Raw genomic sequence first — 27,479 nt, 5'->3', positions numbered from 1 at the left:
GATGGTTGTCCAGAATGTCTTTGAAGCCGTCCGGAAGTCGTTGTCCATGGCTACTTCGAAGTCCTCCCATGTCTGAGTTTTTGCCTCAGCGACTGCCAGATCCCCACACCGCTTGTCGGCCAGTACATGTCAGCTGCCTGTGGAGTTTCATGGGCCAAAAAGGCCTGATAGGACCCGATAGCTTGACGCAATCCCAAAGGGTTCTGGGATTACTGCCTTGACTGGCACCAACCACCTTACGGCCACAGCTCCAATCAGCCGGCTCAACAATGGAAGCATGGACAATGGGCAACTCGGACTCAATGTCCGCCGCCTCCCTCGGAACATGGTCCAAGCTCTCCCAGTGGTGGGAGTTGAAACTGCTTCTGATAGGGGACTCTGGCAGACGTTCCCAGCAGACCCTGATGATACGTTTGGGCCTGCCAGGTCTGACCGGCATCATCTCCGACCATTGGAGCCAACTCACCACCAGGTGGTGATCGGGTTGACAGCTCCGGCCCTCTCTTCACCCGAGCGTCCAAAACATGTAGTCGCAAGTCCGACGACACGACCACAAAGTCGACCATCGAACTACGGCCCAGGGTGTCCTGGTGCCAGGTGCACATATGGACACCCTTATGCTTGAACATGGTGTTCGTTATGGACAATCTGTGACAAGCACAGAAGGCCAATAACAAAACACCGCTCGGGTGCAGATTAGGAGGGCCGTTCCTCCCAATCACACCTCTCCAGGTCTCACTGTCACTGCCAATGTGAACGTTGAAGTCCCTCAGCAGAAAATAAGGGAAATTGCATTATTTTCAACAGCACACTTGATTAGTGTGCTGCGGTACAGTGTTTGGGAATGACTGCTCTACATCACTGGTGTGTTGTAGCGACAGGATAAAAATCTCTGACTTGCTTGGGGTGAAGTCATTTGACGCCACCTACTGGTTTGCATGCAATCACTTCTCGACCATGAATGAATGATGACTTTTTTATATATATGTGTGTGTGTGTGTGTATATATATATATACATACATAATAAAACAATATTATTATTATTAGTCTTGTATTCCGGTCAATGGAAACTAATGGAACTAATTGAAACAGAATATTGATATTTTAATACAAATATTGGATGCAGCTTTTGTGTTGTATCTCATTTGATTGTAAATGTGCACCTAATGATATGTCTAGTGAGTTTGCAAATTTTTGACTCCGTAAAAAGGAAATTGCGCTAGTTTGGCTTCCATGTTTGCTGATCCAATGTTTTTACTACAGTAAATTAAATGAATGAATATGATTATTTTTACCAGGCATCTGACATAGCCATCGATACAGGTGACAAAGCAGCATCGTACCACCTGGCAAGGCACTATGAAGGTCACGATGACATCAAACAAGCTGTCCACTTCTACACTCGAGCCCAAGCCTACAACAACGCCATACGACTTTGTAAGGTAAGTTCATCTGTCACTCAAGCAACACTATTAGTATCTTTAAATACTAGTGGAGATGAAAACGTGACGAGATGCATGTGTGTGTGTGTGTGTGCGTGCACAGTGTTTACAGGTACTTGTGCATATATGTGTAAATATTACAACACTGATAATAGTGGTAACAGTAATATTGAAGAGGAAGGAAAAAAAGGATTTTGAGGAATAAATTACTAAACAAAGTGAAATAAAAAGAAAAGAAGAAAAATAATAATAATAGGAATGAAAAAAAGCTGCAAATTCTGTGGAATTGAGATCAGACATTTGTATATTTTTTAATAAATGTAGACCATTTTTGCCGCTTATCCTCATTAGGGTCACGGGGGTATGCTGGGTATGCCTATCCCAGCTGACTTTGGGCGAGAGGCGGGGTACACCCTGGACTGATCGCCAGCCAATCGCAGGGCACATATAGACAAACAACCATTCACACTCACATTCATACCTATGGACAATTTATAGTCTCCAGTTAACCTAACATGCATGTTTTTGGAATGTGGGAGGAAACCGGAGTACCCGGAGAAAACCCACGCACACACGGGGAGAGCGTGCAAACTCCACACAGAGATGCCCAAGCGGAGATTCAAACCCAGATCTTCCCGATCTCCTGACTGTGTGGCCAACATGCTTATTGCAACATTATGATGTATTATTCTTATATATTATCATAACAGTGGTTTATTTCATCTCGTCTAATGTAAAATAATATTGTTTATATGGTTTGTGGGGCGCAAACATTTCAAAACACACTTTCATTTTTTTTGTGAAGCAGTTAATTTAAAAAGTTTGTTTGTCCAGCCATATTTTTTTCATTGTACTTGTCTTAAAATTTATGTTAAATCTCATCTGATCTCGTCTTGTTGACATGGACCCAATCTCGTCCAATGTCTCGTCTCGTGAATTGGGTGTCTCATGACACCCCTACTAAATACACAACTTAGAGGTATTTATTTGTTATGAGGATCAATGTTCTTAAAAGTTACCTGATGTTGCGATGCTATTGACCTCTTTGGATGGGTTTTTGACCTGTTTTGTGTCTTAATCTCTCAACAGGAGAATAGCTTGGATGACCAATTGATGAACTTGGCTCTGCTCAGTAACCCAGAGGACATGATGGAGGCTGCATGCTATTACGAGGAGAAAGGCATCCACTTGGACAGAGCAGTTTCACTCTATCACAAAGTACGCCATGACTGTTAAATCCACAAACCTTGAACTCATTTTGTTTATGCATTCCATGTCATTTCAAAAGAGGGCAACATTGCACACATTGTAGGCGCTCTTAAAGTTCTCTCTTCCCTAAAGTTCTCTGTTCTCTCTTAAAGGCTGGTTACGTCTCCAAAGCTCTGGAAGTGGCCTTTGCTACCCAGCAGTTCGCTGCTCTTCAGATGGTTGCCGAGGATCTCAATGAGAACTCGGATCCTGCCCTCCTGGCACGCTGCTCTGAATTCTTCATCCAACATTCCCAGTACAAAAGGGCTGTGGAACTTCTGATTGCAGCCAAGAAGGTACCACTCCCATCTGTGCATTTATGCGCTGCACACACAGATCATTAATGTACTGTGTTCATGGTTACAGTACCCTCAAGCTCTGGAGTTGTGTGTAAATGAGAACCTGACCATCACAGAGGAGCTGGCTGAGAAAATGACTGTGACTGATTCCAAAGACTTGTCCGAAGAGGCTCACAAGGATCTGCTGGAGAGGATAGCGGAGTGCTGCGTGCGTCAGGGAAACTACCACCTGGCCTCCAAGAAATTCACACAGGCCGGAAACAAACTCAAGGTAGAAAATTATGAATATCAAAAAAACGTACAGCCGCAAGGTGGCATAGTGGTTAGCATATTGGCCACAAAGCCAGGAGATATGGAAGTTCTGGATTCGAATCTCTGCTGGGCATCTCTGTGTGGAGTGTGCATGTTCTCCATGTGCATGCAGGTGTTTTTCTCCGGGTACTCCGGTTTCCTCCCGCATTCCAAAAACATGCATGTTAGGTTAATTGGCAACTCTAAATTGTCCATAGGTATGAATGTGAGTGTGAATGGTTGTTTGTCTATATGTGCCCTGCGATTGACTGTACCCCACCTCTCATCTGAAGTCAGCTGGGATAGGCTCCAGCATACCCTTGCAACCCTAGTGAGGATAAGCAGCATAGAAGATGGATGGATGAAACAAAATTACTGACCAAATCGGGGTCCAGGAGAGTTGGAATATGTTGCAATATGATAATAATTAAATTTATATACAATAGCTGTTTTATCTTTATTATTGGAACCTGATTGCTTTGTTGAACAATTTACAAATTTCTAGTTTTACTTTGTTTTGCTTTCCAGGCCATGAGGGCACTCCTCAAATCAGGAGACACAGAAAGAATCATACTTTTTGCCAACGTTTGTCGTCAGAAGGAGCTTTTCATCATGGCCGCCAACTACCTCCAGTCTGTAGACTGGAAAAATCCAGAGATCTTGAAGACCATCATTGCTTTCTACACAAAAGGCAGAGCGCCACAGCTGCTCGCTGGTTTCTATGAAACCCGTGCACAAGTAAGATGACAGTCTGCAGCTTTTCAAAAGATTGTCACTTAAAAGGACTTTATATGCATTTCAAAGGTGGAAATCGATGATTATCAGAGTTATGAGAAGGCTTTGGATGCTTTGAGTGAGGCGGTCAAATGCCTCTCGAAAGCAAAGAATGCAGACGGACAACAGGAAGCCAAACTGGCTGAGCTGCAGCGTAAAATCACCCTCATTAAGAAATTTGTCCAAGCACGCAGGTAAAAATATATCACAAATTGTGTGTGAATGCTGACAGCAGTCATTGAGCCCAAGTGCTCAAGAAAGGGCATAATTGGGGCTATGTTTTTACACCATTGCAATCCCTATATCCCATATACCAGTACTTTGCAAATATGCTGCCTCGTCCCTGTGACTCTTTGCATTCACACAGTCTAGATGTTTTTTGTCAAGGCCAAATCACCACCAAACTACTTGTATAATATGGCTGTATTTTTTGCCCCTGGCGTTGTATGCAGGTTAAAGCAAGAAGATGCTGAGGAGGCCCTTAGCATATGTGAGGGTTTACTGGAAGAGACTGAATTGGACACTGCTGTCAGGGTCGGGGATGTGTTTGGCTTCTTGATCGACCATCACTGTCAGCACGGCAATCTGAAAGTGGTAGGTAATTATCCGAATCCAGTTCAATAAAGTTTCTAATGTGAATTGTTATAATGTCATTTTTTCCTGTATGTTGTCCTGTAGGCCCACAGCAAGCTGGAGGAGCTCCAGAAGCTGATGTCATCACAAAATATCAGATACTATGTTAAACAGGCCAATCTGGATACCCTGCACAAACAGATGGGTTTCACTATGGATTCTGGGGACCACAGGCATAATGAAAAGGAGGAGGATGAGGTGGAGGAGGACCTGAACATGCCCTAAAAACAGTTTTTGACATTTTCAAATATGATTTCCTAAAGATTGTTTAAAAAACTGGTGTAAATGGTGCCTGAACTTTGGTCACAAGAGAGCGCTGTCGAGTCATGTTAAGCCACCATAGAGGCTGTAGATTACTGCTGCGGCGCACTCATGGTTGTAATAGTTGATTTTGTGATACTATGGAAAATGCACACACAAAGTGTTTTTCATACCAAAAAATGTACATATGCATTTTATGTTTCTGTTCTGAAAATAAAATCGCTGGTTTTGTTTTTGTTGTGAACAATTGTGTTGTTTGAATGAACCATGGCAACATTCTGTTGGTGGATACAAGGTGAGTATCAAACACTCTGAGCAATTGTAAAGATGAACACAGCGAAGTCTTCAAGTGAAGCTCAGGACAAAATGCAAGTGGAAAAAGTGAGTTGGACATCCAATTTTGAAGTAACATTTTGTTATATACTGTACTTCATACCTTTTACCTTACAGCTACAAGACACAAATGAGCGCCTTTCTGTTAAAGTGGACTACTTGGAGAGCAGAGTCGCTCATCTGTCAACCTCCAACACAGACCTGTCCACCAGGCTCGTCCAAAGTGAAGAGGAGAAGCTGAAGGTATTTATAAGTATCTCATAAGTTTATTCAATGCACCCAATAACCAGAAATGTCTTATCTTCCATATGTTTAGATATCAAAGGAGCTTGTTGAGGAGAAGGTTCAAATAAACAAGATGAGAGCTCAGTTTGAGGAAGAGACATTTCAGCTGAAAAACAAGGTGAGGGCTGCTAGTTTAAAAGTCAGAAAATATTTTAGATTATACTGTAAACACTAAAGGGTGTCTTTAAATGTGACAGATTTTGGAGCACTTCTGCAAGAAAGATTGGGCAAATACTTTTAGACTCTCACCCGAAAAGATTGAAGCCATCTTTTGAGGAACAAAGTGTTAGTTTAGCAAGTTCCTCTATCTTCTCTGCATCTTCTTTCCTTTTCTAGATACTGAACCAGAAAGGGGAGTTAACAGAACTGGAAACAGAGCGAGACAAATTGCTTGTGGAGATCCAGTCAGCACAGGGTCATCCAAAAGTCTTTGAAAACAACAGCCAAGAGTACGCATCGCTCAAGAAGAACTACCTCTCTCTAGCTGAGGCCCACCACAAAGAGCTGGCCCAGAACAAGGAGCTGAGTGCAGCGTTGCTGGCCTTGGCCCAGGCCCAGGATGCCCTGCGCAGCCAGCTGGCCGAGCAGCACCAGAGGGCTGAGGACACCACGCAAGGCCTTCACGGGGAGCTGGACCGAGTCAGGGGCCTCATCAGCCGCATGTTGCATAGCAGAGTCAAGGTGAGTCCTTCAAGTGATGCCATCAATAAAATCATGAATGACATAACTACGCTCATTCTAACAGCCAGATCCTGCTGCTTTGAACACAGAGCAAAAAAACATGGAAAGAAATGTAAGTGACTCAAGTAATTTTTTTCATAATAATGGCTGCCGTGCTACCAATGTTGTTCATGTTTCTTACGCTCAACTTCTCGGAAATCAGAATGAAATTAAAGACATGATGGAGGACATGAAGCGCAGCTATGAGGAGGAGCAGCGGAAACTCAAGGACAAGATGTGAGGCATGCTTTGGATTATCTTTCTAAAAATGGATCAGTCGTCTGAAGATGGTGATGGTTTTCATCTGCTCTGTGATTGCTTGTGGTCACTTGACTTCCTCTTGTGATGTGGTTTTTGGTCACTTCTCTGTGGTGCAAACTGAACTCATCAGTGAGTCGATGGGAAAAGAGCAGCAGATTCAAAACAGCCAGCAGAAACCATCTGAGCAGAGTTTGGTGAGCATATTCTCTCAAGATCACACTAAAGCAGTGGCGTACAAAGGGAATGTACTCATACTAAATCAATCCTGAGTATGCTTAACGGTTCTGATCAGTTTGTGCTCTGTTTGTGCCACTTCTTTCTAAGACTTGTCTGTGCTGTCAGAGCCAATTGAAGCAGGTCCAAGAAGACAACTCAAGGCTGCAGCTGCAAGTCAAAGAGCTTAATGAGCAATATCGTGCAAGGCTGGTGTGCTATTTAAGGGACATAACTGTGAGTAGCTGCACAAACATACAGATGTCTAAAATAAGTTACAGTGCTAAATGTGTGCTATAGGAGTACATCGATAGCCTTGGAGGAAACAAAATGCTGTCAGAGGGTAACAAGTTGAAGGCATTTGTGGACAACATGCTGAGGGACGTCCGCTCATCCTACAGGGCTCGTGAGGAACAGCTTGCTACCGCCGCTCGAGCTTACAAAAAGAATCTGCAGAGGATCACCAAAACCCATCACGCCCTGATGAATGCATACAGGTGATTAGTGGTTAGACATTAATAGATGCATTCAATGAGGCACATTCAAAAAGAAACTAGAGAAGCACTCGGAGAGTGCAGACCTCTGCCAAGCGCCATAATTCCCCCCATATTGTAATTCACACCAAAAATAACAATCGTACATTTTTTTCGATTGGTCTATTTTGTAGGACCTGTTGGAAACTTGTCCTGTATTTTTTTCCAAGTGCTCTGAGTATTATTTTTAGTGTTATATGCACAAAAACTGAAAATGGTCCTATCTCTCAATGTTAAAGAATCTTTTCAAAATTTCCTGGATCCAGACGGTGATCTGGATCACCACCAAACTTTAATCAGTTCTTCCATATCCCATTTCTGACAATTCCGAAAATTTCATTCAAATCCATTCAGAACTTTTAAAGTTATTTTGAACACAAATAGATAAACGCCGGCAAAAACATAGCCTCCGCGGTGTGCTTGTGCTTTGCGTTGTGCTTGACGGAGATAAATATGTTGTCCTGCTGGAAATTAGTTAGTAACGATCATGTTAGTTGAATACTTTGAATGGGGACACAGTTTACTCAACACATTCACTGAAAGTCTGAAGTATTTTCAAGTCATGAGACTAAAGTCCGAGTCAAGTCCCGAGTCATTAATGTCGAGTTTCAAGTCTTTTTAGATAATGTCAATGTCGAATCCAACTTGAGTCCAAGTCGTGTGACTCGAGTCCACACCTCTGGTATACTGTACTCAAAACAGATGTTCCTAATAATGTTTATAGGGCTCAGAGGGAGCAGATTTTATCCAAACCAGACAAAGGTCTGGAGCCTGGACCCCCAGAAGCCAATTTCAACGTGGAACCCACTGAGCTGAGAGAGGAGTCAGAGAAGGTTCTCCATCAGCTTGAGCTGGACAAGTCCAAACTGGAGGGTCAGCGGCAGGTGACTCGAAACCAGGTAGCAGAAAATTGATTACATTGTGTGCTTTGGTTTTGTCTGTTTGCTTCCCTTTGTTATAAATCCCAGAAGCTTTCAGTACATGAGAGGTGCAATTTCTCTTGCAGGTGGCAGTCCTCAAAACTCCTGTGGGGACATCAATTTGCCAGGAGTGAGTATTTCGATATGTGACGAAAGTGATCAACTGTTCATGAAAACTATACCTTCCATCTTCAGGATGCCAAAACTGGAAAAGATATTTGAAGAATCCTGGTTGGTCATCAGGGAACAGCTGAAGGAGATAACAGACTCCACTCTGGTACATGAAACTATATCACCACTGTGAATCCTCAGTGCTGCAAAATTGTCGTCCAGAACACAATGGTATCGTGTGTATACAGTATATAATAGGAAATCCACTCATTTGTTCCAGGGGAGCTATGAGAGGGAGCACAAGCTTCTCATCACCAGAGCGACCGTTGCAGAAGCGCAGGTGTCACAGCTGCAGGACTATATTGACAATCATCTCGACAGGTCAGAAGGCCAAATGATAATTTAGCATTTTTTTTTAGGAAGGATACAGAATGATATCGGCCTTTTATCTGCAGGTATAAACAGGAGGTTGCACATCTCAGTCTTCTGCATGGGAAAGAGGAGCCGTCACGCACACAGAGCACTCATTAATTCACTTAATTACCAAAACACATAAAAATTTTACAACATAAAGGTCATTATTCCATTAGGTAAATTATACAATTAAAACACCCATTCCACACTTCTTTCATTTGATCACTAGGTGGTGTTTTCTTCCCCCTCCCTCTACGATGACATTCCCAAAGAAATCCGGCCTTGAGAAAAAAATGCCTGGAATGTTTGTAAAGCTTATGTCAATTTCACGAGCTCGGGAGAAGAAAGCGCTGCGACAATGAGGGGTCACCCTGGTGAGAATAATGTCATTACATGTTACCCAGACACGTACACGCCCGTCCCTGAATGCTTTCCCTTCAATGCTGCGGTGCTGCTCCAAGGCACTTTCCCAGAATCAGCCTTCATATTTACGACCTCCCCTTTGAAATTCATTATATAGTGAAAGAGTCCCCTAGTGACTTTAATGCCACAATTTGTAACTGAAATCAAATCTAAAGGAAAACTTGGTATAATCTAAAATGGAACTAGTCAGGGGAATTATGGGAAAACTGTCATACATTCATGTCACCCCATTCCCCTTTTGAGGGGGCATGTCTGCCATATGAGAGGGGGGTGTGAAAACATTGAGAGGAATGGGAAGTGGGATTTTGTTGGTAATGTATTACACTCCCAGGGCCCTGGGAAAGGGGGTGTGTGGTGGTACAGTGGCGGGGGTGCAGCTTGGGTCTGTGCCAACATAGTCACTGTGCCAAAGTGCTGGGGAGCAGTCCTCACACCGACGGCTCTGTGGGAAAAATCAAAAGCAGGTTGGTTCTTTGCTGCGCTGCTGACAAAGATGGTGTGTTGCAATGTGTGAGGAAGAATCATCCACAAACATCAAATGAAAAATTTTGCAGAAGAAGAAACAGTCACTTAGAAGTCTGATGGAAAAGTGTTTTACACGTGAAAACACGGTAGTATGCATGCCAGGCCCTTTGTAGCAACATTTTAGGTGGTTGGTTGCTCTTATTTCTTCATAGGGTACGTGTTATCCTATTCACCACATTAATGAAAGCAAACCTCCGCTGTTAGGCAGAATTGACTTTTTAACAGTCGTATGTGTTTCCGGAAAGTTTTTTTTATGAGCAAAAATATATCATCTCACTCAGTTGTTTGCACCACTTTTGAGTCGCAGAGTTCACGGAGGACAGCTCTGTAAAAAACACAGGCTCCGCTACACATCTTTAAAAAAGTGTGGAGCTCTGCCAACTATCCGTCAGTCAGCTACTGGTGTGGGAGATGTACTTGTGATCATTTAGATTTTCGTCAGCAAAAAGGCTAACCTTGCATGATGTTGCTGTTAAAATGTGACCGTGACTGTCTAGTCAGCCAGTGTTGTGTCTTGGTCAAACTAGTTTTGTTGAAAAGGGAAATGTAGCAATGTTCATCACACATGTCCATGTTACCAACAATACCTGTTTAAAAAATGCTTTATGATATATCATATAATCAGAATTACTTATCTCACTCTCCAAACAAACTTGTGAATATTAATACCAGAATTGTGTTCACTTGTATTGTATGAATGTACTGTAACTAAGAAATACTTTTTTTTTTACATGAATGCCAATAGACTTCTTCTGTCTAGCTTGCGCCCATACACTACCACAGTGACTCACTATTGCCTCTTGTGGACACAAGTGGCATTGATGAGTAGATGCTAATACAGTCATGGAAAAAATTATTAGACCACCCTTGTTTCTAAAGAGTGAAAACAAAAATAGCTCATAAGAGTTACAATTTTTGGCAGTACAATGCTATAGCTATTAATGTAAGAACTTAACTGTTTTTGGTTGTTATCAAGAAAAGCATGGAAGTTGCTAGATATATGCTCCTAAATTAAACTCTTATTTATATAGATCTATATTTGTTATGATCATTATATTTGTCCAAACAAATGTACCTTTAGTTGTACCAGGCATTAAAATGGATCAATAAACTGTAGGGTGGTCTAATATTTTTTTTTTCATGACTGTATGTACAGCATATGTCATAAGTTCATTTATTTGGGGAGTCAGTGTTTTTAAAAAAAAACAAACAAAAAAAAACACTGGACCTAAGCATGTGTCAGCAGAATAAACCCGTAAATACATTATAAATCAAGCCTAATCAACATCACACAGCCAGTTAGCATCTCATGCTAACCCTCTACTTTGATTTATGTCGTTGTTGACACTTTGTGCACAGATTTGTTTTGTGACCAGCACAGTGGGGAAAAAAGATTGGATGAATGAGTTATCCTGAGGATGGGAAGCAAAGGGAAGCGCTGGAGAGGAAGTACCTCACATGTGCTGCGATGGGCCGCTCATCAAGAGTTCCTTTGTTTTAGGAGGTTAATGCTTAATTGATACAGGCTTAATGAGAACGAGCTTGTGGGCGAAGAGTGTGTGTGAGCCAGTGGCTGGACGGGCTGGCCATAATTGGAACAGACAAGCCTTGTGTGCCGGAGTGCACTGGGAAGAGATTTATGGGAATGCAAGGAACAGGAGTGGGAATGAGGAAGAAAAGGTGACATTGAGGATGAAGAATGTGCAGGCGGTGGGAATTTGGCGATGATGGTGTAGGGATATCATGAGAATGACGTCGGTATCAATGGAAAGTGAACAGGAAACGTCATGAAAGCACCACATGTACTAGTTCAAATGTGTGTGGTGACTTGATAGCAATTACCCAACTAATTGCAAAGCTTTGCAATCCTGAAAAACTGTTACCATCATTTTGTGGGACACCTGTCTCTTTTTTTCTGACAAATTGTCTTTTGCCCCCAACCCCCACCATCCCTCTGCTTTGCGTCTGACTATTCATGCAAGAGTCCCCAGCTCCTCTCCAGACAAGCTTTCAGCACCAAGACTGGAGAGGCATTAAGAGGGGCGGGGTGCGGGGGGAGACAGAGGCTGATGGGGTGGTTGCATGCACTTCAGCAAACCTTGAAGAATTGGTACCGAAAGCTATAGACATTCTGGGTGGCTGCATCAAAGGGGGGAAAAAAGAAATAATGACAAGTGAAATAAAAAAAAAAAAAAGAGGAGCCGGCGTGCATATTAAGTGAAGAGAAGGTTTGGAAGGAAAACAAATTAGAGTATTTGGAAGTGAGGCTTGACTGAGATGAAAAGTGAAGAGGAGAGGGAGAATTTAGGGTGAGAAAAGAAAAGCAGAGGTACAGTAAAGGGTGAGAAAGACAGGGGAGGGATGGACCAGAGCGAGTGAGAATGAGGCTGAGGGAAGGAGGAGAGAGACCCCTCTGCTTTCCCACACTCGGGCCCGTTCCCACACTGGACCTGCCTAATCCCTGTCTTAATTGGGGGAGAATTCCAGCGCACATGTTCGCCTCAGCTGAGCAAAGGCTGGTTGGTTGGATAGCTGGATGGCTTGTGACATGCACAAAGTGAGCGTGCACGTTGCTGCAATATAAACATGCTGTGTGACTGTCCGCACACCTTGTGCATACTGTCAATGTACACCAAACGTGACCACTGATATTAGTTTGTTTAAAGGACAACTCTGTTCTATTCATTCGTTCTACACACACCGTTTACAGCTCAGTTCAATTTTAATAGAAGTGTATTTACTGAGGTGTCACAAGACTCTTGGTTCACGAAATGAGACAATGCACAAGATTGGATCTGCGAGAACAAGACGAGACCAGATTTTAACATTACTTTTAATAAAAGTACAATGAAGAAATGTAAAACAAAGATTACAACATATTGCAATCTACTAATTTAATTTCTACTACATTGCACTCTGTGTGTACGCTACCAGCCCCACCTCCATCCACCGTGACAAAGAGACTAACAAAAAGGGCTCGCGCCATTCATTCCGTTGTTCTATGGAACAAACACGCCAAGGTGCTGAAACCAATGCATAGAGTGAATCCTTTTCCTTCCTGTTTGAAGGCGGGAGACGAGAAAAACAGACACATGGCAATATATTGAGGCCAGCAAAATTATGTAATTAATTTTCATTTATTGTGTGATTAATTTATGATCATCCCAGGCCTAGTGCCCACGAGACAGTTTTTTTTTCTGAACGAGAAATCTTGTCACATTTTAATCTCACTGGATCTTGTGACACCCCTGGTATTTACTGTACCCCATAAAGCTATAATTTCGCGACATTGTTTTACAAACATTTTTTAGGAATACATTGTAACACAAATTGAAATAATCTGTTCCAGTGTGAAACTGTCACCAGCATAAAAACTGTACAGGCAATGTTTAAAGTGACATTTTAATGTTTCTAAAACAAAAACCAATCAAGACTCACTCTTTAATGACTCATGACTTAAACTTTACTGCTAAATGTAACAACAATAAAGCAATCAAAACTCACTTTTTTAGAATGACTGATGAAAGCATATGTAAAGTACAAAAAGGATACACATAGGCAAATACAAATTGACGGCGTAGACATTGGGTCGTAATAGATAATATGAACTGGAAATCTCACATTAAAAATACACAACATAAAGTGGCAAGAAATTACTCAATACTGAATAAAAAAAATTCGTTCTAGACCAAAAATCACTCCATACTCTCTACTGTTCTCTGGTATTACCATTCAACAACAGGTTGGACAAATTTCTTAATAACAATGAATTACTAGCAGACAGCCAATACAGAACTAACATTTCAACTTCCATGGTGTTAATCGAAATGACTGAGGATATGACCAATGCTGTAGACTGTAGAAAGTGCGCAGGTTCAGTATTTTTGTATTTGACAAAAGCCTTCGATACAATTAATCACAATATCCTAATTACAAAATTAGAAAGATATGGAATCAGAGGATTAGCTTTGAACTGGGTGAAAAGTTACTTAGCAGACAGGAGGCAAAATGGGAAGATACTAGGAGAATATACAGTACATCTGCGAGCTTGAAGGTATTGTGCGGCGTACCCCAGGGGTCAATACTGGGACCAAAACTGTTCAATTTATACATAAATGACATCTGTAAAGTCGCGAAGGACTTGAAACTGGTATTATTTGCACATGATACAACCGCATTCTGCTCTGGAGATAGCACACAGGAACTAATTTTAAAAAGTACAAAAAGGATACACATAGGCAAATACAAATTGACGGCGTAGACATTGGGTCGTAATAGATAATATGAACTGGAAATCTCACATTAAAAATACACAACATAAAGTGGCAAGAAATTACTCAATACTGAATAAAAAAAATTCGTTCTAGACCAAAAATCACTCCATACTCTCTACTGTTCTCTGGTATTACCATATCTAACTTACCGATATGGGGAAACAACTCTAAAAGTACACTGCACTCACAAACCGTGCTACAAAAAAGGTCGGTTAGGATGATCCATAATGTCGCTTACAGGGAACATACAAAGCCTTTATTCCGAAAATCACAATTATTAAAATTTGCTGATCTGATCAACTTTCAGACAGCTAAAATGATGCATAAAGCAAACTATAACATGTAACCCAAAAATATAAAACAATTATTCTCAACAAAAGAGGAGAAATATGATCTTAGGGACAAATTAAACCTAAAACACTTATATGCATGGACTACACTAAAAACCTTCAGCATTTCTCTGTGTGGAATCGAGCTATGGAACGGCTTGAGTCAGGAACTCAAACAATGCACTAAAATGAGCCATTTCAAGAAACGGTACAAGCAGTTGATGTTTATAAAGTACAAGGAAGAAGACGCCTGAACCACTGTGCACGTACAATACTATATCTAACCAGTCTTACATTGACTACTAACTCTTCTTTTTCGGTGGGTACATTGTCTGTACTCACACATTGTCAAAATGTGTCCCTGTCAACTTTTTCATCAGCTATTATCAATTTATTACCATCATTAAGTTGTTGTTGTTGTTGTTGTACATTCAGCAAATGTATTGCAACTGATGTGAAACGGATGAGGGGTAGGATTTGCTTCTTCCTACTCCTTTTTGGAAACGCAGAACTGTGAATTGTGTTATGTGATGTGCACTGTAGTTTGCGTGCATGTTCAAGATAAATTAAACCACTACCATTTTTTAAATGTCATGCAAGTGTAAAAAGAAGTTCACTCCTATTCCTAGTTAAAAGTAAAACACATTTTCCTTTTTAATGTTCTTATTTGTCATACAAGTCTAAAAAGAAGTTAACCCCTGTTTATAATAAAACGGAAACATAAAGCTGCAGAGTCACTCTTAAAGTTAATGACAGAGGCAAATGCGAAGGTAAGTCGCATGCAAAGATGCGTGTCACACGTTATTTTGCACAGACGTTAACCACTATTAATAGTAACTAAATGCACAATTAATTGTTTGACATTCCCTCAAAAGCGGTCCAACATGACAGTGGTTCAAAATGTGAAAATGTTGTGCGACTTTAGAGACATATTTTTTTGCCCCTGCAGGGGAACTTAAGTCTTTCCACCTACAGCTGTGGTATGTTCTTTTACGCCACTGTTGTAAATGCAAAACATGAGCTAAATGTGCATTTGCCAACAAGCAAATAAATATATACTAAATGCTAACTAATCTGTGAAATAAACATGATCTGATCACTTGATTGGATTATTCCAGCACCATTATCACCAGTGATGTAAGTGTGCTTCAATACTAAAACATAAGCACCCGCACAGATTTCATAACACAAACGATATCATATTTCACAGCTATTCTCACGTACTTGCAACACAGTGCCAGCCAGTATCAGTTGACACACCATGCCCCGAGGCTGCAAAACATTGAGTAAAAAAAAAAAACAACCTTGCAAGGAGATACTAGTAACACAACAAAACGACAGAGTGAGTGGCAGTTTCGTTCCTGCCTACCTCTTGGCTCAACACAATGGAAGTGGCGCAGTGTTGTTCCTGAGGAGGTAACTCAAGTCTGAGGAGAAACAGACAGTGAGTGCACACAGGAGGCATGGCAGGATTAGATGTATGACAAGGGCGGAAAAGAAGGATGTTTCTCAACTTTTAATCCAAATCCTTGCGGTTAATTTGTCAGGTTTAGGCTGAATAGAAGCAGGTGTTTGGAAACAGGATACGGGGTTTAATGGTGCTGAAGACTAATACATAATACTAATACTGAAGACATAAGGAAGCATTCAGTTTTACTCTGAGCATCATCTTTTCAAATACATTTTTCTAATAAATAACATTTTGTGTTGTCCTGCTCCTTTGGGACAGACTAATAAATACATTGTGGTATTAATCCTAAATCATTAGGAGTATCATTAGTGGTCAGTGCTGGGGGTATATTTAGTCATTTGGTGGCCCAAGGCAAACCCAGTCATCGAGGACCGCCACATCCTTGTACTTCACTGACAAAACATTTTTACATTTTTTTATTTTAATATTTTAGAGTATGAAATGTTTAAGAATATGGCGAGTATGAAATTTAGGCCACTTTTTTCCCGCTTTTGAAATCTGTTACAGTTATCTGTCATCTTAAGTTGCATAGAGTTTACCTGTTTACCTGTAGCCATGTTTACATACCACCCCCAAGAACAATTTTAAATATTGTTTATCATCTACTAACAAGTGTGAACATGAGAAAGTTCTCCTATTTCCTGAGTTAGATCAAGTCCTTAAACTCCTCCTGTGGGATTATTATGACCTAAAAAGTAAACCATCTCAACTCTTTTACTGTAATTGATAAGGACACTAAGCAACATTTAATATAGTAATACTCCAATATAATAATAATAATAATACATATTATTATTAAAGTTAAAAAATGAAGATGTTATATGTACTGAATTCTCAAATTTTGTAAATAATAACCTCTCTCCAATTATGGCCTGCTTCCAATTAACGACCAGTCCGCTATACAGTTTCGGTCAGTAAACCAGCTATAATTAGAGCATTTATGGTACTACTAATATTGGATTGATTGCAGTGATATTCTGCATGTGACGTAACCCTGAGAGGCTGCCGTGTGGGCGGCTTTTTTTTAATTAGTTTGCCAAAAAAACAATGTTGCTCAAAAAACAAGCAAAATGTGCATGGCGTTAATCCTCTGATGCTTGTCTAGTAAAACTGGGACATCATGCACAACGGCGGTTCAAAATCCCTAGTTCTTCTGACTTTTGACGGCACATTTTTCCCAAAAATATTGGTAACATTCCTGAACTTAATGAGAGTTTGATCTCAGGTTGCTGTGTTGTTCCGTTTTTGGAATCATATTTTTCATCTTCCTTTGGAATTTGTGTCTTTGGTTATAGATAGAAAGTTATAGAAACTATAAGGCACCTTTTGAGTAAACAGTACTTTGAGTATCTCATTGCCGAGTCGAGTGTCGAGTGGTTTTCGGTAATCAAAATATGGTCACTCTACTCTAGCGCCACCATGTGATTAATAGGAGCCTATCACGCTGACAGTGCAGAGCTCTAAGGGGCCTTGTTAGTGCCCAGTGTTAGTGTTTGGAGGTTTTTGTGCTTGTGCCCCCTGTGAGCTGATGTCAGCCCCCAGGATATAGCCAAGGAGGTGGCAGCTGTGCGGAGTTCAAACAGAGGGGCAGCGGCCCTTCATCATTCAGTCTTTCCTTTCACCAACTATTTTGGCGGGAAAGCTCCACGGATACTGGTTTGAACCCACCCTGAGAAATGTGCGGCCCACACTCACGCACCATGTCCACTCTGCCTTGATGGATTTTCAGTGCACATTTTGGAAGGGATTACAGCCATCTGCAAGCTCTTGAGGCACAAAAGGAGCTGCTTGCTCTCCTCCCTTGGCTACTTCACAAGGATAACATGGCCTCATAAACATGCTCTCACTTGTTTTCTATTCTGACCTCACCTCTGAACCCGCCCAAACTGCCCACTCTGGTCTTAAGATGACCACTTCTCACTCTTTCATGACAGTCCACCTACAAAAAAAGTGGGATTTTCAATAAATCTCACATTTCTCTGCTGTTCAGGTGATGCATTCAGGTTACATGCTGCTTTTGGAAGTTTTGCATGTGATGTTTTACACTTGTGCCTTCGCTGCACATTTTCTGGTTAATGTGCTAATCTGTGTTAATGTGCGATGCCTTCAAGGCACACCCATCCTCACTACATTAGGTGCAATCTGCCTTGAAAGAGATCATCTATCATAGTCACTTTTCCTAGCTTGACGGATGGGAAGGATGATGTGGCTGCTTCACATAATTCCCACTCTGCGGTCCCAGCTGTCCGACAGTGTAATGGGAATCTGGGATGCCAATGTGGTCATGGACATCATGCGTGCGCTCAGCTGGTGGCTGCTGATCTGATGGAGAGAGGGCAGGATGAGGTGGACAGACCAGACTTATGGTGTTTGGTTGTCATGGTTACAGCTGTTTCTTTATCCCGATTAATCTAGCATATGCTGAAACTGGACCCAAGCCATGAAATGTCTTCCTACTGTTTTAAAGTCGTCCAACAAGGATCTTGTCACATGATATTTTACAAATGATTGTGATATTTGTTGGCATTTTTATCTACTGTAGCTGTATCTGTTGGAAAAGCACAGAGAGAAAAAAGAGTGAATTATTTCCTCACTACGCTTCACATATCAAATTTCTGCTTGCTAGCTATTGCAGCTAATTTATTAATTTTTTTTATTTACCTTTTTTGAAATATTTTCATTTTTATGCAGTTCCACAACTTTTTAAAGTCTTAAACTTTTTATGAAAATGAGCAGAGATATAGGAAAATGTACAGGACTAAACTGTGAATTTGCAGGTTGGACCATAACAGGGACCTACCTAAATGTTTAGAAAAACAAAGGGAGGTGTCAAAAGTCCAGCCTGGGGGCCACTGATGGCCAATTTTTTATTGGCTCATGGCACACTGTGGAAATCAAATAAATTAGAATGAGAAATTAGAAAAAGCTGACATGTTGATACTAATAACAGCACAAAGCTTTGTCTTTAAACATACTGTATGTATGTATAAATAAATAAATAGTTTTTTAGCCATTTAAGAAAATAAAAAAATATATAAACTTATCAAAGTAGCACCCCGCATCCTTTTGATTTTTCAGTATGTCATCCTCAGTGGTAAAACTTTCAACAACCCTGAAGTACAGTATAATATGCACTGTATATGTTTATTAAAAGAACTTCATTAATACTATTCACAATTTTAAAAACATGTACAAAAATGTCTATAAAATATTGTAATTGAAGTTGACCAATATTGGGTATTTCCAGAATTCCCATGCTAAACAATTGTTTTCCAGAAATTAAGGAAACATTTTCCACATTTTTGGCAACCCTACGTACAGCAAATATTGTAGGCCAACAAAATTGCTATCATTCTTTTTTCTGGCCTTATCTTGTTTGCGTAGCCATTTGCTGCTGGGCAAAATTTGCAGATCACAGCAGAGAAAGGACGGGGAGATATGGCAGGAGCAGGGAAAGGAAGTCACACTAAGGAAACGACTCCAAAACTAACACTATAAAGGCCCTGTGACATGTTTATACTGTACACTGTATATATGTATTCTAAGGATGTCCGATATTGGCTTTGTGCCGATAACCGATACGCCAATACTGTCCAACTCTCCGGTTCCGATTCCGATATCAACCAATACCGATATGGGTAACGTCACATATCACCTGTCATGGAAGGACTGGACTAATTACCTTATTATGTATTATTATTATTATGTATTATTATTTGCCTCGGTTGTTTTATTTTGTGATTCAGTGATTAAGTTTGTTATGACATTTTTGCAGAGCTGCTGGAAATGTGAATTTCTCTTGGAGATGAATACGGTATCGCGCTATCTACCTACCTCCCTACTTTTTTTTTGCAATATTGTCTAGCTCTCAATAACATCACATGTCTCCTGTCGTGGAATTAACATTTTTACGTGCCATGAGAGCGACGTCCCGCATCGGTGTCATTCCCTGTCTACGCATTGATATCGAGGCGACAGAGCCGGGGCTAAGATGGAAGCCAAGCGGCTAGCAAGGAAGTGGAGATTCAAGCCTTCGGTACCTTCTATTATCATGGGAAACTTGAATTCACTACCGAGCAAGAACGTCAAGAGTTTCAGGGAGGGCAGCTTATTTGTGCGTCACTGAATGGCTAAAAGCTAGCGTCCCAGATGCTAATGTGGAGCTAGCCGACTTCAGGGCAGTCAGAGCGGACAGGAACACAAGAGCCTGCGGAAAGCGCAGAGGAGGCGGGCTTGCACTGTATGTGAACAAATGGTGGTGGCGTCCTGGCCATGTGTCCGTCGGTTTTCCTTATCAGGAAAAAAAACAATTCCAATATCTACCGACCGTCACATTTTTATGCCAATATCGGGCCGTTAATATCGGTAGGCCGATATTGCCAGCCGATATTATTATCACTTTCTTGCCAAATGTGAAACAAGATTCAGTGTTTTCGGTGATTCATAATTCCAAAGTGTCTTTTGGCAACCAAAAAATGGCAGCCAATAAGATTGCTGCATGATGATGTGTCAACCACGCTTTCCAAATCAGCACCCGACCAACACAACCAACAGCTGTATGGAGGCAGCGTTATGGGAAAGAATTCATTCCCAGCTGGACTTTGGAACATAGCATTTGGAGGATGTTCCACTTAACACTTAAATACTTGCTGAGACAAGATGGGTCAGAGACATTGCTGTACCGTGGTGAGGAAGCAGGCTGTTGCTTTGAGGTTGTTGTCACATAGCCTTTTTGCAGATGGTCCTTAAAAACAACAGAGCGCTACTGTCATATAGAGGATCTTTGACCAGAGGTTTTGCAGTAGGTCCTTAAAAACCTCAGCATGCTCCTGTCATATAGAGGATCTTTGACTGGCATTTTTGTAGTAGGTACTGTAATTAAAAACAGCAAAGCACTCTTGTCCAATAAATGATCTTTCAGTAGCATTTTGCCCTAGGTCCTTAAAAACAACAGAACGCTCCTGTCAAATAGAGGATCTTTGACTAGAGTTTTTGCAATACCTCCTTAAAGACAGCAGAGCACCTCTGTCATAGATAGAATCTGTGAGTAGAGTTTTTGCAGTAAGTCATTAAAAACAGCAGAGCACTCTTGTCAACTAGAGGATCTTTGACAAGTGTTTTGTCGTAGGTTCTTAAAAACAGCAGAACGCTCCTGTTCTATAGAGGATCTTTGAGTAGTGTTTTTTTTCAGTAGGTCCTTAAAAACAACAGAACGCTCCTGTCAAATAGAGGATCTTTGACGAGAGTTTTTGCAGTAAGACCTTAAAAACAGCAGAGCACTCCTGTCCAATAGAAGTTCTTTGAGTAACGTTTTTTTCATTAGGTCCTTAAAAACAACAGAACGCCCCTGACAAATAGAGGATCTTTTAGTAGCGTTTTTGTAGTAAGCCTATGAATATTCTCATTCATCCAGGTCATTGTATTCTCAGGGCATTCCAACAATCTCAACTGGACTGTTCTGGTTGTCTTAGAAGACGTTTCGCCTCTCATCCGAGCTTCATACACACCAGTCAGACTAGATAGAACAGCTTTAGTCTAGTTCATGCTCATAGACGAGGTGGGACACACACCAGTCAGACTAGATAGGACAACTCTAGTCTGAGAGCCTGGTGCGATTTATCCTCTAGAGGAGGGGGCAGGTCCAGACAGGAATGCTTTGCTTTTTAGTGGTGTCAAATGACCATCGTTAGGATACAATGGAGTGGGGCCTCTGCCTGCCAGCGATGGTTGTTTGGGTGGTATCACCCAATTTGCAGTAGGTCCTTAAAAACAGCAGAGTGCTCCGGTCATGTAGAGGATCTTTGTCTCGCATTTTTGCGAAACAGCAGAGCGCGCTTGTCATATAGAGGATCTTTGACTAGCATACATAATGCCTATATTAGCCAAAAGAATAATAGTAAATGGAGAAGCCTGGCATCCCAAGTCCCTGGCTCCCTAAAAATGTGGCCCCTAGACCATTTTAGTCACAAACAGGACATGCATCTAGGGTGGGAGTTGTACTCAACTGCAGTATAAGGGTGTGTGTCCAGGAGCATTTTGCACCCCCTCTGTGTGTGTGCTCATCTCTAAAGCTTTTGCAGCATTTCCCTCTTAATCTTCCCTCAGGGGCTAACTAAACGGAAGTCCACACCCTGTTAAATCCCCTTCCCATGTCTTTTCCTGGGGTCTTCACGCTTCACCCTGTCAACACCTCACCTCAGCTACACAGCAACGGGGGGGGGGGGTTGGTTATTGTACGTCTGAAGGTACTTGCATGCATTCAAGTTGCATTAGTTAAGGGGCCACAAACACATCACATCATGCATTTGTTGAGGGAGTTTGAATACTTGGAGTGCCCTTTGTTTTGGTTTGTGCGTCTTGCAACAATAACCTTAGAGGGAGGAAGAGGGTTTTTGTGTGTGTGCACGCAGCCCCCAGGCTACAGGATGTTTTAAAGAAGCAGTGAGGCAGTGAATTTGGTTTAAAAAGTTCATTTCCAACACAAGCCAGGCAACCTAAACTTAATTCCTTAGCAGCTTGCAGTAAACGTAATGTTTTACTCTATAGAAAGTTGCAGCAAGGAGAAACAGGTGGTGACTTGAACATGTGCTTTGTGTGCTGTGTATGATATTGCACATAAAGGGTACATTTTACAGGCGGAAAGAAGTTTTGCTTTGATAACACACGTGGTCTGGATAGAGCGAGCGACCGTGTGGCACCTCCGCTCAGACGTGCCCCCATAATGGCAATTTATTGCTTCCTGGCTCCTGGAAATGGGGAAAGTGAGTACAACAGAATTCCAATGCTCTTTTTTTGTACTTGCACTCCCTAAATCTTGTTTAGGCCTCCTTGTCGCTTGTTCTTGGCCTTTCAGGGTCACTTTCATGGCTACCTGAAGTGACTTATGTGTGAGAAACCACCACTTTTGACTATTGCTATTGATAAAAGTCACGTTTTATGTTCAACAACCACACATGCAAAAGAGTTTCCTTAAAGTGTATTTTACTGACAGAACATAGAAATAATCAACAATAGTGTTTTTAGAATATCTTATCCACATATTTACATGCATATATTCACTCATACATAGCAAATGGCAGTGTTTTTAAGACTTCAGCACTTCATTTGGTTGATATAGTGCACATTGTAAACAGTAATGCATATATTGTCACCAGTTATATATCCTTATTTACAGGATTAACCATATTCTTCTGTTTGAGTGATGGGCTTAAGCGTACAAGGTGCTCTTAGCACTAGTTTGGGCTATGACACCAGTCTCTGTACATATATTAAATTCTCAACTGCACCCCTCTGCTACATATAGTTGCTTATCATTATTATTTTATTTGGTTTTCAGTGCTTGCAGCATCATTCCCTTTTCTTCACTCAGTGCAATTTCCTTACTGTATATAACCTGCTTAATAACATAAGCATGTGTCCTCTCTGGCTTACTTTTCATGCTTTTTCCTGAGTTTGAATCACACCCAATAGGCCTGAATGAATAGTTGAACTTAATTCGCCACTCTGATCTTGTCTCCACGCCAACCAAGAAGCTCCACAGAATCTTGCTGGGCTTGCTATTGCACGGAAATGGTGTTTGGAAAAATCCATTTCTCTCCTTGGTGGCGCCAACATGGCTTCCCAACCTTATTCAAGACTGACCTGGCGTTCCATACCGCCTTGGTTCTGTGTCAATGTAGACAAGCAGCAAGAAAGTTCAGAAGGAGCTCAGTCTACAGGAAGTTCACAGGGTATCTGCTGCGCTGCTTTGGCCACCGTGTAAGCGTGCAGGAAGTCCTTATAGCGAGGGGCGCAACCCAACCACGCCTCCCCAAAGTGGACCCGGCCGGTGAAAAGGAAGCTGCCGGGACCTGGTTTGACGCCGCACTGCAGCAGAGTGCGGATCTCGCCCCTGGTGGACACCCGGCTGGTGCCGGTGAAGAGGGTGTACTTTTGGCGAAAAACCCGTGTGGCGCTGACCTTGATGACCGCTGCCCGCAGGCTCTCATCCTCCTGCACCGACCTGATGTTGCCTCTCACCACTGTGGACAAGCAACACACATACTGGTGAGTTTACAGTTTACAAGTTCTTATATTTGTCCTTTAATGCTGATTCCCACTCTTCTCTAAAGAGCCACAATTAGTGCGACTGGGGGCTGCTTACCAAAGTCGCTGGTACACACGGCCATCAGGATCTCCGTGTTGTTGCAGGGTCTGCATGCATCTGAGGAAACAGGAAAGGCAGTGAGTGACTCCATGTAACTAATTTGTCTATTCAAATATGCTAATTAGCCCCTGCTAATAAAAAGTTGAAATGCACAGGAATGTGAACTGTGCAACAAAAGTACCACAGCTATAGTATAACAGCTGCTACTTTTACAGTGGAGGCTTTAAAGGTGCACCCCATCCTAAAACCTTCTTGGGTGTCTAGAGTCACACCTTATAGACTTCAAAGAAATGTTGAAGGACTGCAGTCCTTCTAGTCGGGAAAAAAAAAATCTTCTGCCCACTTTTACTTCACAAAATAATTCCTACAAGGGCAAAAAACTTGTGAGTATTGTCCTCGGAGGCCCCTGCACATTCTCCACCCTTGATAAATGAGATTCCTTCCTCTCCAGTGCAAAGCAAACTTAATGTGTGGGTGGGGGTCTCTGCTGCAGACAAGTCTACCCCACAGCTCAACAAAAGAGGGGAGCATCTCAGCTGGGGAGAGGCCTCTGTCGCCTAGGCGACAGCAGTAATCCCAGAATGCTCTAGCGGCATGCATTCAAAGAGCCGGAGAAAGCCCCCCCACATACTGTGCTTTTGTACCCCCCCCTCCCTTCTGCTTCTCCTGCTCCAACATGCCTGCAGGGAAAGTTTGGCTGTACTGCAAAGTCCAGTCGGCCCACAGAACTTTAAATGATGAATCTTTCATGCATTTCCCAATCCCTGCAAGTCAGCTAAAGGTTGTGACCTCAACTCACCGAAAGTGCTGATGTGGTTGGAGTCCAGCGACAAGCGAGCAGTCCAGTCCCCTCTCAGCTCATAGCGGAAAGAGGCAATTCGCCGGCTGATGTCTTGGTGAGGCGTTGCTTGCAAGAAGAGAGCCACCTTCTCCCCTGGAAGTCGGCTGAAGCAGCGCACCCTTGTTGGGGGAGACGACTCCAGCCTGTCCCCAACCAAGAGCTCCAGTACGCTGTCCCTCTCCAGGTAGAGCTGGGCGCCGTGGAAATGCTCCGAGGGCTTGACGCAGGCCGTGATGAGGCCCGAGGAGCTGCTGCCGCCGGGGCCCACCACTATGGAGGGTAGGCGGGGGGACAGGGTGAGGCGAAGGGCTCCTTTGGGGTACAGCCAATCCAGGGTGCCCTCAGAGCAGTGGAGGGAAATCTGCTCCACGCTGCCCTGCTGCTGGGACAAACCACTGGAGTGGGAGAAAGAGGAGACGAGTCAATACATGTTTCTTGGACCAAGTGTGAGGAGCAGAAGCTTCAGAAGAATAAAGAACTTTTGCAAACCTGCTAACTTCAGTTAGGGTGAGGGTAGGGTTTGGAACTTTCATTTTTGCCACCAAATATTAAAGCCTCATTTCAATGAAACTTTGCAGAAATCACGAAAAGAGCCGCCTGCTGGCAGCTCTGTAGAGCACAGGTGCCCTCATAACATGCAAGAGTCATGTGTTTTTTTTAATAAATAAGCAGCCAGTGGGAATATTATTACAACATCTCCTGTGCATGCAGTGTTTAGAATTAATCCCTCAAGTCTCCTGTCTGTCTGGACCCCGCAGGCCTCCTGCAATCAAACCCCCTCCTCACACGAAGAGAGTTGAAAAACATCTAGTCTGGACATGTTGCGGTCAGACCAAGCAAGCACCTGTAGCTCTGCTAAAATCAGAGAAAAAATAAGGGCTACTTGCCTTCCTCTCCAGCTGCACTGGTCCTCGGAATAATTGCACAGAGTTGCATGGAATAAAATCCAAATGGTGTAAATCCCCAAAACGTGCATCTTTAAATACAAGTGTTGCAATGTGGAAAAATAAATAAAATAATCCAAAGAAGTTGAAATCCTTCTATAATCTAATCTCAACAACCATCCTGACACCCTCCAAGTGTAAAGATAAGAGCCTCTTAACTGACTAAAGCGTTTGCCTGCTCCTCACTCAGTGACTGACTGAGCTCCCAAAGTTTATTCCCCTTTAGTAAAACTTGAGCGACCAATCAGAGGCAGAGTCAGGAAACTTTAAACCACTGCTCTCTCAAGTGGGAGGAGGAGGGAGGCAGGGTTTTCGGGGGCAGGGGAGGAAGGGGGGAAGGGGAGGGGCCCTGGGGGATTAGCCAGCCAGCCAGTCTGACCTGAAGAAAGAGTGACAGTGCATAAGTATGCTAGAATTCTCCATTGTGTGCATATAGGACAGAGCAAAGTAACTGAGACAATGTGAGCAGTTTGTCGTCGCCCTACTCCTCCTCCCCCCACAGTATGTGTACATACATGCAAGTGACATGTAGTTTCTCACAATAAAAAATCACATGCAACATATTTGTTTTAATGTAAATGAATAAGCTAACTGGGTTTTTTAAGCAGGGTCATCAGGTTGCTTTGCACATTTTCAGCTTACTTTTGTGTTTCATGAGTAGCATCTGCACTCACAAGCACATCGACATCCAATGACGTTCTATACAAATACTTTTAAAAAAGTTTTTTTAATGTAATCCCTCGTTTATCGCGATAAGTGAATTTCCGCAAGTAGGATTCAATATTAATAAATGAAATATTGACATAGTTAGAGCACAGAAAACCAGTTTAGCCCCGTAGACATGAAATAACACAGCAAACGCCATGACACCAAACGCGGTGACGTCAATCAAAATGAGCCAATTAAATAGTTTGTTTACTTGCTGAGAAGTGAGAGAAGCATGGCTTGCTCAAAAGTAACGAAAGTGGATTGAGAAAAGACCAATACGTGTTCATTCTTCCAGAATCCTGTGTAGTGCCAAACCGCTGTCTCATATGCTACGAAACTGTAGCGCTGGTCAAAAGTGCAAAGGTGACGTGACGTTGCCTGACAAAACACATCATTGGAGGGGAAGAATCCACAAAGTCTGATGTTAGAGCACGGAAAATAACTTTTCTTAGAGCCCAGTCCGAAAACTCTACGAGAGTCATAGCATTCATTTACGGCACGGCAACGTGCAAATGAGTGTTCACTAAAGATTGTATGAATATTGGAACACTGGTGGGAGAGTTGTGCAGGAGTGCTTCTGCTGCACAGACCGAAGCAAAAAGAGGAATTGTGTGACAAATTCAGGCAAATATGCGGTCCTTAAGAGATATAAAATGGCCTGCGGACTATTTTATAAATTAAATTAAACATAGAACATTATAAAAGAGGCTGAGGGCCACAAATTAAAAAAAACGGGTTGGAATAAAAGGGTGTGAAGTTACAAGACAATGTTGATGTAAGATATCACACTAATACTAATGCTTCTTGTATGTACTGAACTCTACTTATCATATCAGTTAGCATATCTTAACGCACATGTATTTGCATTTAGCGTGTTTAATTGTCAAAAAAGTGTATAGTAATAATATATATGTCTACAAAATGAGTACAAGCCATGAGTGAGCGTTCTATTTGTTATTTTTAAGTTTTGAGTTCAATCCAATAAGCAGACAAAAGCCTACTTCTCATCTTATTTTCAGAATCAGCTAAGATGAGATTTTTGCCCTCCTGTGCACGGCTGTGACCTTCACCCCGCTGTG

At 42.0% G+C, this 27,479-nt stretch overlaps 3 protein-coding genes across 8 annotated transcripts in view; 2 read left to right on the top strand and 1 right to left on the bottom strand.

Annotated features, from left to right (window-relative positions):
* ift140 (intraflagellar transport 140 homolog (Chlamydomonas)) overlaps positions 1-5,180 on the top strand; it is a 31,346-nt gene extending 26,166 nt beyond the window's left edge. For 3 of the 6 annotated variants that reach the window (XM_054768043.1, XM_054768040.1, XM_054768042.1), the window contains exons 23-30: positions 1,300-1,443; positions 2,533-2,661; positions 2,805-2,987; positions 3,058-3,261; positions 3,810-4,019; positions 4,086-4,249; positions 4,508-4,649; positions 4,734-5,180. In XM_054768043.1, the coding sequence (XP_054624018.1) occupies positions 1,300-1,443; positions 2,533-2,661; positions 2,805-2,987; positions 3,058-3,261; positions 3,810-4,019; positions 4,086-4,249; positions 4,508-4,649; positions 4,734-4,913 (1,356 nt within the window). In that variant the 3' untranslated portion in view covers positions 4,914-5,180. Of the gene's footprint in view, positions 1-1,299; positions 1,444-2,532; positions 2,662-2,804; positions 2,988-3,057; positions 3,262-3,809; positions 4,020-4,085; positions 4,250-4,507; positions 4,654-4,733 lie in introns of all 6 variants that reach the window. The other 3 variants (XM_054768044.1, XR_008569589.1, XR_008569590.1) reach the window with 3 other exon arrangements.
* A 96-nt stretch (positions 5,181-5,276) lies between these two features.
* On the top strand, positions 5,277-15,886 carry ccdc78 (coiled-coil domain containing 78). The gene is made up of 14 exons (XM_054800972.1): positions 5,277-5,330; positions 5,400-5,525; positions 5,599-5,685; positions 5,904-6,248; positions 6,313-6,360; positions 6,451-6,524; positions 6,679-6,742; positions 6,873-6,998; positions 7,062-7,258; positions 8,019-8,193; positions 8,301-8,344; positions 8,410-8,491; positions 8,606-8,706; positions 8,781-15,886. The coding sequence occupies exons 1-14, from the start codon at positions 5,277-5,279 to the stop codon at positions 8,854-8,856; spliced, it is 1,599 nt and encodes a 532-aa protein (XP_054656947.1). The 3' UTR covers positions 8,857-15,886.
* Positions 15,887-22,650: 6,764 nt separating this feature from the next.
* On the bottom strand, positions 22,651-25,929 carry metrn (meteorin, glial cell differentiation regulator). Its single transcript, XM_054767586.1, has 4 exons — positions 25,636-25,929; positions 24,707-25,143; positions 23,905-23,964; positions 22,651-23,782 (listed from the first exon to the last, which is right to left on the bottom strand). Exons 1-4 carry the CDS (start codon positions 25,722-25,724, stop codon positions 23,469-23,471), a joined length of 900 nt encoding a protein of 299 aa, XP_054623561.1. The 5' UTR covers positions 25,725-25,929; the 3' UTR covers positions 22,651-23,468.
* Between the last annotated feature and the right edge of the window lie 1,550 nt (positions 25,930-27,479).

This window comes from Dunckerocampus dactyliophorus, chromosome 2 (genome assembly GCF_027744805.1).
Source record: "Dunckerocampus dactyliophorus isolate RoL2022-P2 chromosome 2, RoL_Ddac_1.1, whole genome shotgun sequence".
NCBI lineage: Eukaryota > Metazoa > Chordata > Actinopteri > Syngnathiformes > Syngnathidae > Dunckerocampus > Dunckerocampus dactyliophorus.
The sequence above is the reverse complement of the archived record's forward strand: the minus strand, read 5'-3'. Positions and strand labels throughout refer to the sequence as shown.

Bases quoted from the DNA above. Each gene is read 5' to 3' on its own strand.
- ccdc78 (XM_054800972.1), top strand. From the start codon at position 5,277: ATGAACACAGCGAAGTCTTCAAGTGAAGCTCAGGACAAAATGCAAGTG. The intron at 6,999-7,061 runs GTGAGTAGCTGC...TGTGTGCTATAG, and splicing joins GCTATTTAAGGGACATAACT to GAGTACATCGATAGCCTTGG. The intron at 8,492-8,605 runs GTACATGAAACT...CATTTGTTCCAG, and splicing joins AGATAACAGACTCCACTCTG to GGGAGCTATGAGAGGGAGCA.
- metrn (XM_054767586.1), bottom strand. From the start codon at position 25,724: ATGCACGTTTTGGGGATTTACACCATTTGGATTTTATTCCATGCAACT. The intron at 25,144-25,635 runs GCAAGTAGCCCT...CTCCCACTCCAG, and splicing joins CAGTGCAGCTGGAGAGGAAG to TGGTTTGTCCCAGCAGCAGG. The intron at 23,783-23,904 runs GTAAGCAGCCCC...GCTTGTCCACAG, and splicing joins CGTGTGTACCAGCGACTTTG to TGGTGAGAGGCAACATCAGG.